Source organism: Aulonocara stuartgranti (assembly GCF_965226115.1).
Source record: "Aulonocara stuartgranti genome assembly, chromosome: 19".
Taxonomy (NCBI): Eukaryota; Metazoa; Chordata; class Actinopteri; order Cichliformes; family Cichlidae; genus Aulonocara; species Aulonocara stuartgranti.
Window position 1 is genome coordinate 15,373,509 of NC_138955.1, and position 17,443 is coordinate 15,390,951.

Below are 17,443 nucleotides of genomic sequence, written 5' to 3' on the forward strand. Positions count from 1 at the left end.
TCATATCAGTGTATGACTGGAATATATGAGTTAATTTCTGATCATTTCAGACTTTACAGCTGCTGGAAGATTTTGTATGATTTCATCTTATTAGAAAAAAATACTTTAAGAGTTGTGGCATGGTAATCTTAATACACTGATTTAAAAGGAGATCACTCTGTAGTGCATTTTGTTATTTTTGTCATGTTTCAGACTTGTTTTAAAAATGAATTATCTTATCAGTCTACATGATTTTGTTAAATACAAATCCTAATGGTCCTCGAGATTAACAGGCAAAGTACAGACTGGAATTTGTTGCAGGGCCAACAAATATCTACGGGAAAGAATTCATGCTCACCTTCACGTCTGTGGCTACCAGCTAACCGAACCACACACATGTCTTTGAGAGGAAGCTAAAGTAAGATAAGATAAGATAAGATAAGATAAACTTTATTAGTCCCACGTGTGGGAAATTTGTTAGGTTAAGGCCACTGACCTTTGCCAGTGCCATCTTACCCTTCCAACCATACATACATTACAACATCATATGGGGAAGACAGGTCAGAGAGGTATAACAATGGAAAATGCACAACATGAGGAAAGACAAGGAGAAAAAATAACTCCCCCCAGACTGAGCTCCAACAGGGAGATCATCCCAAAGGGTTGGTTCCTGCACAGTCATCTGTAAGGTTTACAGAAAGTGGCGTGGAAATGAGAAAATATTCAGTACCTCTTTTATGCAAGAGGTCAGAGAACATTGACCAGACTGCTTCAATCTAATAGAATCAAAACAGTCATTACAACCAAGGTAGCAGATAAGCTACCACTACAAAAACTATGCCGGTAGCAATCTGCAATCTACAGTCCAGATTCACACACCAAAACTAATGAATATGGAGAACTGAGACTTGAAGCATTTTCTAAACTATGTACATCATGTATTATCCTAAATAACCATATGATTGCCACTCTTACGATGCCTTTAAGTAGTCAGAGGGCCCGGTGGCGCCAGTGTCCGGCAGCCTCGCCTCTGTCAGTGCGCCTGTGGCTACAATGTAGCTTGCCATCACCAGTGTGTGAATGTGTGTGTGAATGGGTGAATGACTGGATATGTAAAGCGCTTTGGGGTCCTTAGGGACTAGGAAAGCGCTATATAAATACAGGCCATTTACCATACAGGCCATTTAGTTTGTACTTTGCTAAGTAGCACCTTAGCTTGTTATGGACAATTTCCCTTTTTTTGTTATATAAGCTATTCATCATTAATCAGGTTCAACCAGTTCTATTCTTTGACATTTGACAGTGTTGCTTTAACCATTTAAAACATCCACATTAAGCTGCCTCCCTCTCTCTTTCACCTGGCACGCTCAAATTATGTATCTATACAAGGCTCAGTGCTTTCCATGACAGCTTCTTGTATGTTCCTGTCTTTCTCTGTCTTCCTCTTAAACTTAAATGTTCTGCTCTCATACTCTGCTAGCTCTCTGCCGTTTGGTTGGAGGATGACTGGTGCCAGTAATCAGCTTTTTCTGGTGGCTTGAAAAAGAAGTTAAGGCACTGAACAGCTGCCAGCCATCGTGTGCATGAGTGTGTGTCTGTTTGTGTGTGCATCTGAATGTCACCATAGATGGTAGTCTTTAAGCAGAGCACATGAGAAAGTGAAATAAAATTGAATTTTGAGGCTGTCAACCAGCACACTTTGAGCAGCCTGTCAAAATCTAATCACAGATGGCTTGATCAAACAGTGTGTCTCACTCTGGTAAAAGGTTTTCTGCCTTCCACATGTAAAATTAAGAAAATCTTCCACCCACAGAAAAAGACAGCCTGTAGGCTTTTGCATACAATGTGAGCTTGAGTGGCTTTGCCGCTGGTGTTGTGCTATACATTGGAGCTGTAACAAGGGTGATGGATGGAGGCTGTTACTCACAAGTGATTTGCATCATCTTTACTGTTGCCACAAAGCTTACGTGGGAACCATCATAAAACACATTTTTTCTCTCTTTTCATGGTAACAGAGCATATCTACAGTTGTTTCTCTCCTTTCTTTGGTCTTTAGCCTATCGGGCACAGCAGGGGGAAAAGGCAATTGGTCTCCATAAGTTTTTTTGCCCGGACTCCCTCTGCTCCAGTCGACCCTCCTTCGCACCGTGATCCACTTTTCCTTCTGAATGTTCCTAGGCTATACATCTCTTTCTTCCTTTTCCACCCTCCTCTCTACTGTATCTCACTCTCCCCCTCATTCTCACTCCCCACTGCAATGGCTCCATGTTGTGGTGCACCTTCAGGCTGTGTGTGGGATGATGTTGTGGGTTGGCATCTGGCAGCCTCTGATAAGAGAGCGAGTGAGCTGGTTCTATTCCTTCTGAGATTCTTTTGAATTTTTTTTTCTTTTTGGGGGGGGTTTGACGGAGTGTCCAGGGAGACCACTGGCCAGGATTTTTTTTTCACAATGTCTGAAGGACAGTGCCAAGAATATACTATACAATAGAAGTGGAACACCCTAGTCTCACAGAAAAACATGAAATGATCATGACCCTATATATTCCATGGCTGAGCCATGTTATGTGGAATTATATGCTTTCCCATAGAAAACAACAAGCCTTTACACATAATTTTAATTGTCAGTGTAATATGGTGTTGTCATCACCAGCTTTCAGAAATTGTGAACTGCAAACCCAACCAGCTACTTTAATTTAGGCCCCAACGTCTGGACTGGGTACAGTAGGAACACACACACAAAACTTAATTTTTGGGCAGTTTCTCCCTTTCTTCTCTGCATTCTTCTCTCCTCTAGGGGAGGTTTCATTTGGGAGCACCGGTTGATAGCCATATTCAGATCTTTTTTCAGATGTGTTCAAGGCTGGTCTCTGGCTGGGCCACTCAAGGGCCATTGTCCTATTGGAAGATGAACCTTTTCTCCAGTCTGAGGTTCAGAAAACCCAGGAGCAGGTTATCATCAAGGATGTCTCTATACATGGCTGCATTCACCTTTCCGTCACTAGTCTCCCAGTTCCTGCTGCCAAAAAAATCCCCACAGCATGATGCTGCCACCACCATACTTCGGTATAGGGAAGATATTGGTCAGGTGATAAGTGGTGCCTAGTTTCCTCTAAACATGACGCTTGGCATTCAGCCCAAAGAGTTCAGTATTTGTTTCATCTGCCCAGAGAATTTTGTTTCTCAAGGTCTGAGGGCCCTTCAAGTGCCTTTGGAAAACTTTAGTCAGGCTGTCACTCTACAAGGCCTGATTCGTGAAGTGCTGCAGGCCTTCTGAAAAAAAAAACACACAAAAGGACAGCCTGCAGTGTTGCTCTTCAGAGAGCAACACTGGAGCTCTGTCAGAGTGGCCATTGGGTTCTTGGTTACCTCCCTGACCTAAGCTGTTTGTCCAGCTCTAGGAAGTCCTGGTGGTTCCAAACATCTCCCATTTACAAATGATGGGAGCCACTGTGCTCAGAGTGCACTCAGAAGTTGTGCACCTGAAGTTTTATTGTTATTGTTGCCTTTTGGGTTTTTTCCCCTAAACTCACTTTCTGTAAAAACAAAACAATAAGTAAAAAAATACCCTAAATAGACTGAGGAAACCCTTACCTATGCTAATAGGTTTTGTGGTTGTATCACTAAAAAATGACCATTACACTGTAGTTTCATCCACTGCTAATATGAAAGCTCTATGAGTGGCCTGTTTATCAAATACTGGCACAAAGGTGAGGAAATGTGTGTTTGAACTTGCAAAGAGGCACTCTGTAAAAGTTGACCTTGGAAAATCTAAATATTCCTTCACATAGTGATTGTGAATAGAAAATCTGAGCAATGGGCTGTAGTTTATCACAGTCATTTTTTTTCTAGAAGCTATGCTTACCTCATAGGACAAATACTGCAATTTATGTGTATTAATTCGACTCCCAGTCCTCCTTTGTTGAATAGTGTGCCTTCCTAATAGAAACATCTCCCCTGTTTCACTTTTTCCATTTGTTTCATTTTGTGCTTGACCTAGGGCTAGAAGGGTGGGCATGGGGACTTTCACTATTTGTCAGTCTGCAATTAATTCAAAATGTTCCTCTGGGGAAAGAGCCAGACATACCTAACTGCTATAATCATCTCCATGTTTAGGCCCTGTGAGAGAATGTGGGGCATCATTAGCCACAGATTGATTGTAGCTTTGCTAGCAGTGGTATTAGATATCCTCTGCACAAGGAGTGTATTTGTATTTTGCTTCAAAACAAACAACAGACACTAATTTATTTGGATCACTGAGTTTAGCATATAAGATATTTTTTATGAAAAAAATGGGCTTGTTAGCATCGCTGCAACTAAGTGTTGCAGCTAGTGGGAGGAAGCAGAGGGATCTTTATCATAATAAAAGTTAAAGAGCATTTCTATATGATATTAGCTACAGTGAGAAAACCACGGTAAAAAGTAAGGAAAATCTTTCATGTGAAATGTTCAAAACTATGTTTTTATGTTGGATCAAGTTTTTATATCTTTTAAGATGTGTAATTAAGAAAGAATGAAGTTTTTTTAACCCAGTAAATAAATAATGTGGATTTGAGATACAAGATGATTTTGTAATGTACTTATTATAATTACTTGCCCAAAAGTTTGTCATATAAAAATTCACTGTAGATTTTCGAGAACTTTGAGTCTTTAAGATGTTTTCTTTCCTACAGCATTAGCCTTTTGGCTTTTTTACACTGATGCCTGGATTGTGTTGCAGACACAGACACAGTCAGCTCAAGGCCCAACAGATGAGCAATCATTCCTTTTATACTTCTTTGATGTCCGCTTGAAGTCTACCAGCTGGGGTGAATGTGTAGTTTGTCCATTGTAATGGCATAATTTAAATTCCCCATGGTCTAGTCTGCAAGGTTACAAATTTCAGGCAAACACTGGCATCCACACAGACCCTTTTACTCACCATCTGATGGAGATTTTCACTCAGGTCAAGCGGAGCTGAGTGGACCCTAGCGGACTCGTGGGTGCAAAAAGTATAATTCAGGCTTGAGGCAAATCACTATGAATAAAATATGACTTCACAACTTGCATATTTATTAATTTCTTATCCTCAGGCCTTGTGTGTCTCAGGATCTTGATTCTTGTGTTAGGCATGCTGTCAAGCATAGGAATACGTACAAAAAAAGTGATAATGCAGAGATACACATGTACACTGTCATGACCCTGAATATGTTACGCTTTGCTCCATCTCACACTTGAACGGTTCAGAAGGTCTGATCTGAAATTTCAGCAGTATTGTGCAAGAGGCCAACTAAATATTGAATGAATAAGAGACACAAGTAAGATGTTTTAGTTGGATAAAGGGAGCAAGAGCATGAGGCGTAGGCAATGACTTGTCAATTACCCATTTAAGTCTGATACAGAGCAGAACCTATGACTTGCCTCAGGTGGTGTGAGGGATGTTATGTGATGAATACAAGAGCGTATCCACCACTGGAACTATATATATAGCTTTAAAGTCAAATTTGAGTGGGAGATTTCTGAAAGTGCACAGAATACTGACTCATCCCTACAAGGTTCTCTTGTTTTACAATATATCCTTGTATACTACTAAACCCCTCCTATTAGCAGCTACAGAATTGTCATTACAATATTCTAAAACGCTAGTTTGTTGTGATTCTTCTCTCTATTCGTTGCTTTTTTTTTACTTTTTATTCAGGGCCTTTTATATAAACTAAACATGGTTAAACATGAAAATAAAAAAGTAATGAATGAAAGGACTGTAAAAACTGTGGTGCAGTCATGATTACAGACTCTTTTTGGTTTGCTGTAGCTCTCTCCTCTTAAACTAATTGCTTTGCTGCAGTCTTAACTTTATGGCTAACAACAGACCTGACGGATAAGTCACACATACAGGTATAGTTGAGCCTTTGCTACACTGTTTGGCATAAAATAATTGTGTGACAGCTTTTCAATGATCAGCATTTTCACTGTAGTTTGTTTGGACGAGCTGCCCACAGCGAGCTTTCAACACATCTGCTGAAAAACGATATCAATGGGGAAACTGCCTCAGCCAGCTAAAATTCAAACTGAAGCATTCAGTGAAAGAATCTGAGTAATTACAACTCTCACGTGACGGGACTGAAATGCCAGTGACCAACAACGATTTCACCAGCTAATTTCTTTACCTAGGAGGAGCGGCGTCAAGTGTGTGTCACTGTGCGACAACCTCCAGATGGTTTAAGCAGCCTACATCATTATGGTGGTTGAAAAGAAAATAAAACCCTGTCAAAGCCCGACTCTCCATCTGCAGGATCCGCGTCTTAATCATGCTTCTGGCACATTTTTGTTGCACAATATCCCTGACAATTCAGTGCAACCTGTTCTGCTCAGATGATTCAGCTTCACCTCCACTGGCACATTATCTGCTGAATATGAATTAAGCTCATATCAGACATTCCAGACTGCCTGTGCACATTGTATAGCCATCATGATCAAGCTTCTTACTTGGCTTAAGACTCTGGCAGCTCACGTCTTAATTTATCTTAAAACTTATTAACATTTTTATTAATTTTTTTTTTAATCTAAAGACCACTAGCATTGTCCAAATTGCTTCTCTGCCTTTTTTAGACTTGAAAACATTATGGAATTTTAGCATGTGAGATATTATTATGCCAGACAAAACAACAGCGATAGATGGACATTGTCTAATTTGATAAAGGTTAATTGGGTCAGAAAATAGCTTTAAAATGATGAACAGTCACATTTCTAACTGCTGGCCTCAAGTTGGCATCAATTAATTTGTTGCTGTTTGAGGGTGTTCAACCCCCCACCCCCTTCCTCACCTACAGTACCCGCCATCTTCCCCGCACCCCACCTCCTGTTGTTAGCACTCATTTCTGTGCAAGGGCAGGAAATCTTTATCTTTATTGCAGGGTTTGTGAGTATTCTTTGATTAATTATCACGTGCGTGACAACATGTGTTTGCCTTTGGATGTCAGCGATATGCCTGCACTGAGCACATGACAAAGGTAAACTAGAGGAATGAAGAAGGTAGGCCTACACAGCTTTAACATGTCTGCCTTTTGCTACTTTGATGACTTGTTTATGACGTGGCTGTCATGTGTGATGAATGAAAATGTAGGGAAGAAACAGTAAAACAAAGGGTTACTCATATGCTCACAGAGAACTTACACACACCCACTCACACCCTGCAAATGTTAATGATGTCAAAGATGTTGATGTATCAGCAAGTGCATGCTGCAAACAGTGCTGAAAAGAAAGCTTAGGGAGATTTGTTTTTGCTCAAATGCAATTAGGCTTTCTTTTCCTGAACTATTGGTTCGTTTATTAGACAACTTATTTGAGAAACACGACGCAAAACTGCTACATAGGGTGAAATGTAAAGCAATAACAGCAACAACAGGAAATAAGTTCAACATCATCAGTAACTGATATTTTCAGAGAGTCAGTGTGAATTAAACTTTGCAAGGATGTCAATATTACATGTTCATTGGAAATACATATCCTTAAATCTAAGACAGAGAAAGCGTAGGGGAAAACAAATCCCTCTTGGTACTCTTGATAGTGATCCTTTTCTTTTTTGTACATTAAAGGTGCTGTTAACAACTAATTCAATTTACTTTTAAAAGCCAAAATGTAGCAAACACAGGGCTGAAGTTGTAGCCCACAGCTAACACACTCACTGACTAAGAATTGAAGTGAACACAGCTTTCAAGAATGTCTCATTTTCAACAAAAGTTAAGTCTGCCATATCAAAGTTTGCTTCTTTACCCACCCACAAAGAATAGATCTGTTTAGTTGTGTCTTACATAGCCCCGTCTAATTGTGTAATGACTTCATAAGCTGTGTGAGGCTGAAGGCAAAGTGTGGATTTTTTATTTTCATTTTATAGTTAAACATCCTGGAAATTTTATGTCTTTCAGTTAGATTTCATCTCAGACTTGAGATATATTTGAATAACTTCTGTCTGTAATGAGAGGAAAGGAGACTGATAGAAACCAAGAAGAGATGAGTAGTTTGTGTAAGATTGAAACATAACTATACAACTGGTAATATTTTTTCTTCCATAACAGATTTATGAACATATGACAAGTTGGTTTTGTTTTGTTTTGGGATGTTTTTTTCTGTAGCTTTCTTAACTTTTAGTTTCCTTCTCAGCAAATATGAATTTCCTTTTTTTTTCAAACCATCATTAGGAGCAGTGAAATAAACACCAGCATAATACAAAAAAATGCTGGCTGGGAAATGCTTGTATATCTATAAAATATATACAGCTTGTTAGATTAGATTTAATTGGTCAGTCTTGAGTCACCTGCTTGCAAAGATTAAAGTACTTACCTGGCTACTACTATAGAAATATAGCCATGATGAAAAGAAAGTACACCCTCTCTCAAATCTAAGCTTTTATGTATCTTTTTAAAGACAAGTCTTTCAGTGTTTTTCCCAAGTGTTCTAATATTACCTTTAATGTTTAACATGTCAACTTAGGTCTGGAGTATCTGATGTCGCTCTTGGGTTATTTTGCAGTCTGACCATGTGGCGAATTTCCTGGGAAGTCCAGTTCTGGGAAAATTGGCAGATGTCTTTGCGTAATCTTTGTGAATAATTTTGTGAATAGTTGTCTCTCCCTCGCTCTCTCTGTTGACCCTGTGATGGACTGGCAACCTGTCTAGGGTATACCCTGCCTCTTGTGCTGGGATAGCCTCCAGCACTCCTTGCCCCATGACACTGAATTGGATTAGTGGAAGAAGATGGATCAATAATTTATGTTTAACTTGAATAAGTAGAGTTTGTTTTTCGTTTTTTTCTGGATAATTGAAAAGAGAGAAAGTGCCCCAATGCCCACCATTAACCAGCCAGACTGCTTAATGCTGCACTGGCATTTCCTGGACACCAGAAATAACTGTTCTCACTTTGTTACTCTGTCCTCATTAAAAAGAAAGGTGCCAAGCATGGAGCTTAACCACAGCGCACAGAAGAGCTAACTAAATTTACAGTCCTTTAATCACTTTATTAGTGTTTTATGGTTTACAACAAATATCATTAAATTTAGGATATTATCTGTATCTGTCATTTCTCTACTGACTGTACCAACACTCAGTTCATCATTGGTTTTGTATTTTTGTATTCAGTATATAACACGCAGTGTGCAGATTTAGATGGGGAACAGAAAGGACCTTAGAACAGTTTAATAGCTTGATCCCATTTCTTCCTTTAGTATCCTACAGTAAAGTATTTTCTATTATCTCTATAGACAAAAGGCTGTGTGTGTGAATCTGCTGAAGGAAAGTCTGGACAGGATTTAGACACTTGTCACCCTCAAGAGTGAAGCTTGTCCAGGCTTAAAAATTGTCTCTAGAATCCAAAAATCAGCTGGCAGTGATGAAATTTCCAATTTAACATCAGAGCACCCTTCTGAAAAAGAAAAAAAACTCTTGGTACAACAGAACTTTGTTGTGCCAAGACTCCCAGCTATCCAGGAGGTTCAAGTCTGATACAGGACTGCATGTAATTCATAGAGCCATGTCTGAGAAGCTTGTCAGGACAGGTAGCTGAAAAGACGAGCTCACAGCTGGTTGATGTAATCCTCAGTAGCTGGCTTTTGTGTTCTGGAAAGGTGGAGCTATTCAGTTAATCTTTTCTTTGCTACCAGTCACTGGCAATTCTGTGCAACACGTATGTTTGACTGAGCACACAGATTACTTTGGTTAACATCCAGAGAAGGTTTCAGCCATTGTATCCTCCCTCCATTTTTCACTCTGATAATTTCCATCTTTTGTCGAGATTATTCCAGAATTGCAAAATTCACTTTCTAAATCCTGTGAGCAGTTGTCCTCTTATGCTTGTACATACTCTCACATATATATTCTAATAATCAAATCAAAAGATTTATATTACGTGAAAGGAAGAAGACTGCTTAGCCTGTCATTTTACACCTGCGTAAGGCACCTTTATATATGCTGGCAACCCCGTACGGTAGTGAGAGAGAGCTGTTGTCACTACTTTGAGCGTCAGCACCCACAAATGATGCAACATGACATCAGTGGATTGTATGTAGCACAGTCAGGCTTACTGAGCTGTCAGCCTGTGACATGTTTTATCAAAGCATACCAGAAGAAAGAGAAAGATGTAATGCTCGAGAGTCCAGCTCCGTCTGCACTGCGCTCTCTTCCCGTTGTTAAGGAGACAGCAATGTATTGGAAGATTTGTGAACAAAGCTGACAACTGAGGCAAAAAAGGACAAATCTCGGTGAAAGGACTCAGCTAGAGGTTTTATTGTTTTTTCTTTTAACACGACAATGGGTCGAAGAAAGAATGAAAATTTGTATAAGATTGTCCTGACGTTTACAGCCTGGCTTACCTGCATTAGGAATTAAACTGATGCGGACAAGGCTTTGTTGGTGCCAAGGGAAGGCAAAACCATCAGAGTGACCGTCATCTCCCTCAGGGCTAACTCAACCTATATAGTACAGTCGGATTTTTGTCTAACAGATGGCAACACAGCTGTGTAAGCATGTTCATGTGATGGTTACCCTTGTACAACAAATTTCCACTTACAAAATACACCTTGTTTTTGACAAACTTTTCGTCCTTGTGTGTTTGTGTTCCCCTAATTCAAGCGTGTCCTCATTACTAGGGTGTGGGATGCTGTCTTTATATCAAAGCCACTGGCATCTGAGAGAGAGGCACAATGTCTTCTTTGCGTTGTTGGGCTGATGCACTCCTTACACCAATGGTTAGAATGGTCTCATTCACAGTGGGTCACAAAAAGATGCTTGGTCATTGTCATAGTTATGGGGTTTTAATTCTGTTACATACGGTCGTATTATACAATTATTGTTCTCCATATCTTATCTTCACAATCTTTTACCATCAACTTGCTTGATCATCTTTATGTTTTGTACTAAGCAGTTAATGGTTTCCACCATTATGTCATTTTCTCCTTTCAAACTAGTGTTCTTTGTGTTTTCCCAGTTTCTACATTTTTGTTGTGTATTTTTGTTCTTTTGTGCATCTTATTGTTTGTTTGTTTTTTTGTCTGTTTTTTGGACCTTACATTTTCATTTTCAGTCACCTGTTAATGATATTTAGCTTGTTGGATTAAAAGTATGGTGTTTGGATTTAGTCTTCTGATTCAAGTGTCTTCTGTTTACATCTTTAAAACCATTGAAGTAAGGCATCACATCAACTTGTTGTGAATGGCTGTATTTCAACCCAAGTCACAATCTTTTTCCCAAACATGACATAGCCTTTAGAAAGAGATAAAATATATTAATCAGCCCAGTTTTGTTTCCTTTGGACAGTTTGTTCTTTATGTTAAGCTAACCAATGCTAATACTGTAGTAATACTGTAGTTAAACTAGTCTCCATACAACTAAGTATATACCTTGCTTTCAGCTAGATTTCTTACTCAGTTTATAATGTATAAAAAGTTTGGGGTCACCTGAATAATACTTCAATCTAGTTCAAACTGACTGAAAGCCATCAGCTGTCCAATCAGTGCATTTTAGCAGTCAATAAGATTTCTTTCTGGTTTGTTTCTGACAGAAAATAATTTCCAATAATACATGTTCTCTTTCAGCAAATGGACAAAACAAGAAAAAAAAAAACATTAATTACTCTAATCTCGCATTTCTCCACATTACTGTGTGGAACCTTTACCGATAAAATACAAGAACAAGAAGTTTGAAAACTGCATTTGCTCATGGATTTATAAATTCATTTATGAAACTAAATTCAAGGAGCTCAAGCAGAAGCTCCTAATGGTGCAATAATATTCTATATTACGTGCCTCAGGAAAAAATAATCGCTTTTATTGCTCATGAATTCTATTTAAAAGTACATATGGGCGGCATTTTTACATAAAGTGGATAAAGAGTCTCATACAAAGACAGCAACCAATACGAAAAATTTGAAAAGGTGAATATTTCCCAGTGCTAAAAGATCTCTGAACTTTTGATGCAATCATAGACATATAGTATATTACAAAAATACTACAATAAAATATATGTCTATAAAATATCTAACAAAGTAGATGAACACTTTGTGTCTATTTGTTCGACTTCTATTGTTGTGTCGTAAGTTGAATTAATTTCACAGAAGCTTATCTGTAAGATCAATAAGGAACATCTGTAGTCACTCATCTGTAGTCACTTCCACTTTCCCACACTGTCAAGCTGATTGTGACATCACTGGTCTAGTCCAATCGGCTTTCTGCCGGCCAATCAGCCTTCACTCCGCGTACTTTAAATCTCACTGTGTCTGTCTTGCAGTTTCCTTCCTCCAACTAACCCTCTCCCCGATCACCATCTCTAATTATTCAGGCTCTATTCAAGACTCCATCTTTATCTCCACCACCAGCGTTTAGACTCCAGGGGGTCCTGCCCTAATCCCATTGAGGTCTAACCGCCAAATACCTCAAATTGAATTCTGTACATAAATAAACCATGCTCAATTCCTTCTAATGATCTCTTCTTATTGAACTATATGTCAGCGTCATTGATGTACTGTGGAACTGTATAGAACATATCCTTGTTGGTATTTCTGTTATTTTGTCCCTTACAGTAAATTTTAGATGGTGGTGCAGGCTTGGTAAAGGTCATGAGTAAATAGATATGGGCCTCAAACATGGTCCACGGTTTATACTGTACGCCTTTGTGAGTGAACCTCTTCTCTTCCTGAAAGGTCACCTCTGAATCTCTTCTGCCTACATTTCTCTGCCCAGTAACCGTAATACACGTTGAATATACGTAGATAATACTAGGAATCTTTCTGAGATTATATCTAATACATATGAATTTCTACAGAATTTCTATATTTTTTGATAATATTTACCCACCAAAATTGTACCCTTCAAGTGAAAAACTGCCAATGAAAAACGATACATAAAATATAAAGGCAGATTCTTTGAGGTTATAGGACTTTTCAGCTGCTGTTTCTAGATGGTGTCCATTAAAATGAGTACATGAGACAACCTGTCTGTCATCACTGACAGCTCTCACCATGAGGCCTTTTGGGGATCAGCTTCAGAGCGCTGAGAGGATCAGAACAGTAGGCAGCCAGCCTGCAGTACTTGGCTAAAAGAAAAACCTTTTGCACAGAGTTTCACAGTTTTAAATAGTGCTGATTTTAAATTGTTACATTAGGATTGAGACAGTGAAACCTCAGAAAAGTCTGTAGCATAAATATTAGCACCACATTGTAGCTTTTTTCTACGATACTAAAAATTAAGAAAAGGACTTTAGCTGTGTGAACTGAAAAATGAGAAATCTCTCTTTCTCTCTCTCTTTCTCATATATCTATAACATGTTGCTTTTTTATTTCTAAGAATTTTGTGTTGTATTTCTTCTTGGTATTAAAAGGTTTATAGTACCATTTGGCCTCATCAAAACTGTGGATCATAATTTTGGTAGTTCCGCTGTTTTTTTGGCTTTGTTTTTTTAAATTAACTTCTTTGGTGAAAGTGAGTATTGCAAAAAAAAACAAACCACTTTGCATGAGCTTTCTAAGCATTTCACTGTGACACACAACCCAAATGAGGAAGCATTTGTGATATGATTACAGATTGATTTTGTAAATTAGAAAAAATAGTCATATATTTCTTCTTCTAAGTTATTGAAAAGCACAGCCTACACATGAAGAGATGTTGCAAGGTAGTCACACATAAGTCACAATGCTGCAACTAGCACCTCACACATACATAATAATGAATATCTGAATTGACGTAGTTAATGTAAAACAAATTACAACCATGCTTCCATGGTTCTAGAGAGAACCATGCAGACTACAAGGCAGAGTTTCCCATTAATCAAAATTGCTCATGTAAAAAAAAAAGGATGATTGAAATTGATTTTTAGGTTTTGAGTGTATTAGGAATTAATGATACAAATATCTGGGGGAATTAAAAGCTAGCTGTATGAAGTCAAGTGTGGCCATCCATTTGGAGCAGTCAGCCAGGTGTGAGGACTGTTAATGTACAGAGGCAGGCTGACTTTTTCCATGTCTAACACATGTGGTTTGTGTAATATTCTTTCCAAATTTCTGACTACAATGGTGCAGACACAATGAAAAAAGGAAACAAATGAGAAAAACTGTGTAAAATCATATATAGCGCACAGCATAAAAAAAATGTAGTAAATGAGTAGTTCATGTAACTTTTGCATTTTGTCTTAACAAAATTGTGTAACATCCCAAGAAAGAACACAACATGCATTGTTTGTTGTGGAAACTAGTTCAGGTACCCTACACTTGAACTAGTTTCCACTGCATGTATGTCGGTATCTGTAATGACAGCTTATAAGCATGTGCGTCATTAAAAATAGCTTCTTAGCACAGTTTAATCCTGAGCTTCATTCAGACAATCCTCGTGTGATTTCTCACACCTTCTTTGCATTGCAAAGTACATGCATATGAAGGTTATAATAGAGAATATTAATGTAAAATATTCTCAAGCATAAATATCAGACCTGCTCATTAAACAAGCGCTTTTGGACCATATGGTCCAAAGACTATACTGGCATTCTGTCAGAACTGGATTTATGGCTCTCAACCCTGTACACAATCCATGATCACACAGGCTCATTAAGTTACATGCAACTGAAAATGTATAACGTTAGTTTTGATCATAAAGCTTAATGGAGCACTGTAACAAAAAATACACCTTGTTTTTGACAAACTTTTCGTCCTTGTGTGTTTGTGTTCCCCTAATTCAAGCGTGTCCTCATTACTAGGGTGTGGGATGCTGTCTTTATATCAAAGCCACTGGCATCTGAGAGAGAGGCACAATGTCTTCTTTGCGTTGTTGGGCTGATGCACTCCTTACACCAATGGTTAGAATGGTCTCATTCACAGTGGGTCACAAAAAGATGCTTGGTCATTGTCATAGTTATGGGGTTTTAATTCTGTTACATACGGTCGTATTATACAATTATTGTTCTCCATATCTTATCTTCACAATCTTTTACCATCAACTTGCTTGATCATCTTTATGTTTTGTACTAAGCAGTTAATGGTTTCCACCATTATGTCATTTTCTCCTTTCAAACTAGTGTTCTTTGTGTTTTCCCAGTTTCTACATTTTTGTTGTGTATTTTTGTTCTTTTGTGCATCTTATTGTTTGTTTGTTTTTTGTCTGTTTTTTGGACCTTACATTTTCATTTTCAGTCACCTGTTAATGATATTTAGCTTGTTGGATTAAAAGTATGGTGTTTGGATTTAGTCTTCTGATTCAAGTGTCTTCTGTTTACATCTTTAAAACCATTGAAGTAAGGCATCACATCAACTTGTTGTGAATGGCTGTATTTCAACCCAAGTCACAATCTTTTTCCCAAACATGACATAGCCTTTAGAAAGAGATAAAATATATTAATCAGCCCAGTTTTGTTTCCTTTGGACAGTTTGTTCTTTATGTTAAGCTAACCAATGCTAATACTGTAGTAATACTGTAGTTAAACTAGTCTCCATACAACTAAGTTGTAAATTTCCCCCAGGGATCAATAAAGTATTCTGATTCTGATTATCTTTTGTTTTGTTTTTCTTTTTTTCAGGTCCTCGTTGCATAAGCTAACATGGACAAAGTGGTCATCAGTCTCCTGTTCCTGGGAACTGCAGTTACGATGGTCCATGCATGTCCCAAATACTGTGTCTGCCAGAACTTGTCAGAGTCCTTGGGGACTTTATGCCCCTCCAAAGGTCTGCTCTTTGTTCCACCAGACATTGACCGGCGAACTGTGGAGCTCCGGCTGGGTGGCAACTTCATCCTAAAGATCTCCACCCTGGACTTTGCCAATATGACAGGTCTGGTGGATCTCACTTTGTCCCGGAACACCATCAGCGACATCCAGCCTTTCTCATTTATTGACCTGGAGACATTAAGATCGTTACACCTGGATAGTAACCGGTTGACTGAACTGGGACCAGATGACCTCCGAGGACTGGTTAACCTGCAACACCTGATCCTCAACAACAATCAATTGAGCCGTATCTCTAAAGTAGCCTTTGATGACTTGTTACTGACACTGGAGGATCTTGATCTGTCATATAACAACTTGCGCACTGTGCCTTGGGAGGCCATCCGAAAGATGGTTAACCTCCATCAAATGAGTCTGGACCATAACCTCATCTCCTTCATTGCTGAGGGAACCTTTACAGATCTCGACAAACTGGCACGCTTGGACCTCACCTCTAATCGTCTTCAGAAGCTCCCTCCAGATCCTATCTTTGCACGTTCCCAGAGCAATGTGGTGATGAGCACACCATATGCACCCCTGCTCTCACTAAGCTTTGGTGGAAACCCTTTGCACTGCAATTGTGAAGTGCTTTGGCTTCGGAGACTGGAACGGGAGGACGATATGGAAACCTGTGCTTCTCCTGCCAGTCTAAAGGGACGCTACTTTTGGTCTGTTCGTGAGGAGGAATTTGTGTGTGAGCCCCCTCTGATCACACAACATACACACAAATTGCTCGTGCTCGAGGGACAGACAGCTAGCTTGCGCTGCAAAGCTGTTGGCGATCCAATGCCAACTGTGCATTGGGTTGCTCCTGATGACCGTTTGATTAGCAACTCCTCCAGAGCAACTGTATATGAAAATGGGACTCTGGATATAACAGTCACCACATCTAAGGACTACGGTACATTCACCTGCATTGCTGCTAATGCTGCAGGAGAATCTACAGCGTCCATTGAACTATCAATCATTCAACTCCCCCATCTGAGTAATGGTACAAACCGTACCACCCAGAACAAGTCAGGCCTGTCAGACATAACAAGCTCTACTAAGATCAGTAAAGGGGAGCCTAAAACTCTTCCAGAGAAGGTGGTGTCTGTATCAGAAGTGACCGCTGTTTCTGCTCTGGTCAAGTGGAGTGTTAGCAAAGCAACTCCAAAGGTCAAAATGTATCAGCTTCAGTACAATTGTTCTGAAGATGAAGTCCTCATTTACAGGTAAGAGTGATTACTGAAACTTGATTACATCTAAGTATGGGCTAAAAACTCTCTCTTCAAAGTGGCACACTGAGTCTTGAGTGTAATCTTTATCTTTAGAATACATACAGTTGGATTTCTTCTCTCAGCTGTTAATTGTTTGGTGGGTGAGTACTTGAGACAGTCAGTTCCTTTGAAGTGTTACTTGAAGATCAACATTCATTTTTCTTAATCCTTCTTGAGATTTTTTTGTTTAAATTAAGAATTGACGGGTTGCTGTGTTCACATTTTTAAGCAAAAAGTGCAATCCAAAGTGCAATCCTTGCCCTGAACCATTAATTAGAAATCCAAGAAGAAAAAGGATTATAGACCCTCATTTCAATGTATCCTTCTTAAGCTGCTCAAGTCCATAAAGTGTGAGCTTGGAGACTGTTACTGAAGATCTTTGGGCTCTGTGAAATCAATTTCCTATGTCAAATGAGACAGTGAAAGCGGCAACATTCAGCAAAGATAACTGTTTGGAAATACAAAAATACAGCCATGCTGTTTAATATTAAATTGATG

The 17,443-nt window shown here is 38.9% G+C and overlaps 1 protein-coding gene across 7 annotated transcripts in view; it reads left to right on the forward strand.

Moving 5' to 3' along the window:
* LOC309696053 (leucine-rich repeat and fibronectin type-III domain-containing protein 2) overlaps positions 1 to 17,443 on the forward strand; it is a 255,686-nt gene that overhangs the window by 228,450 nt on the left and 9,793 nt on the right. For all 7 annotated transcript variants that reach the window (XM_082517125.1, XM_082517124.1, XM_082517126.1 and 4 more), the window contains one exon: positions 15,504 to 16,900. In XM_082517125.1, the coding sequence (XP_082373251.1) occupies positions 15,525 to 16,900 (1,376 nt within the window). In that variant the 5' untranslated portion in view covers positions 15,504 to 15,524. The remainder of the gene's footprint in view (positions 1 to 15,503; positions 16,901 to 17,443) is intronic.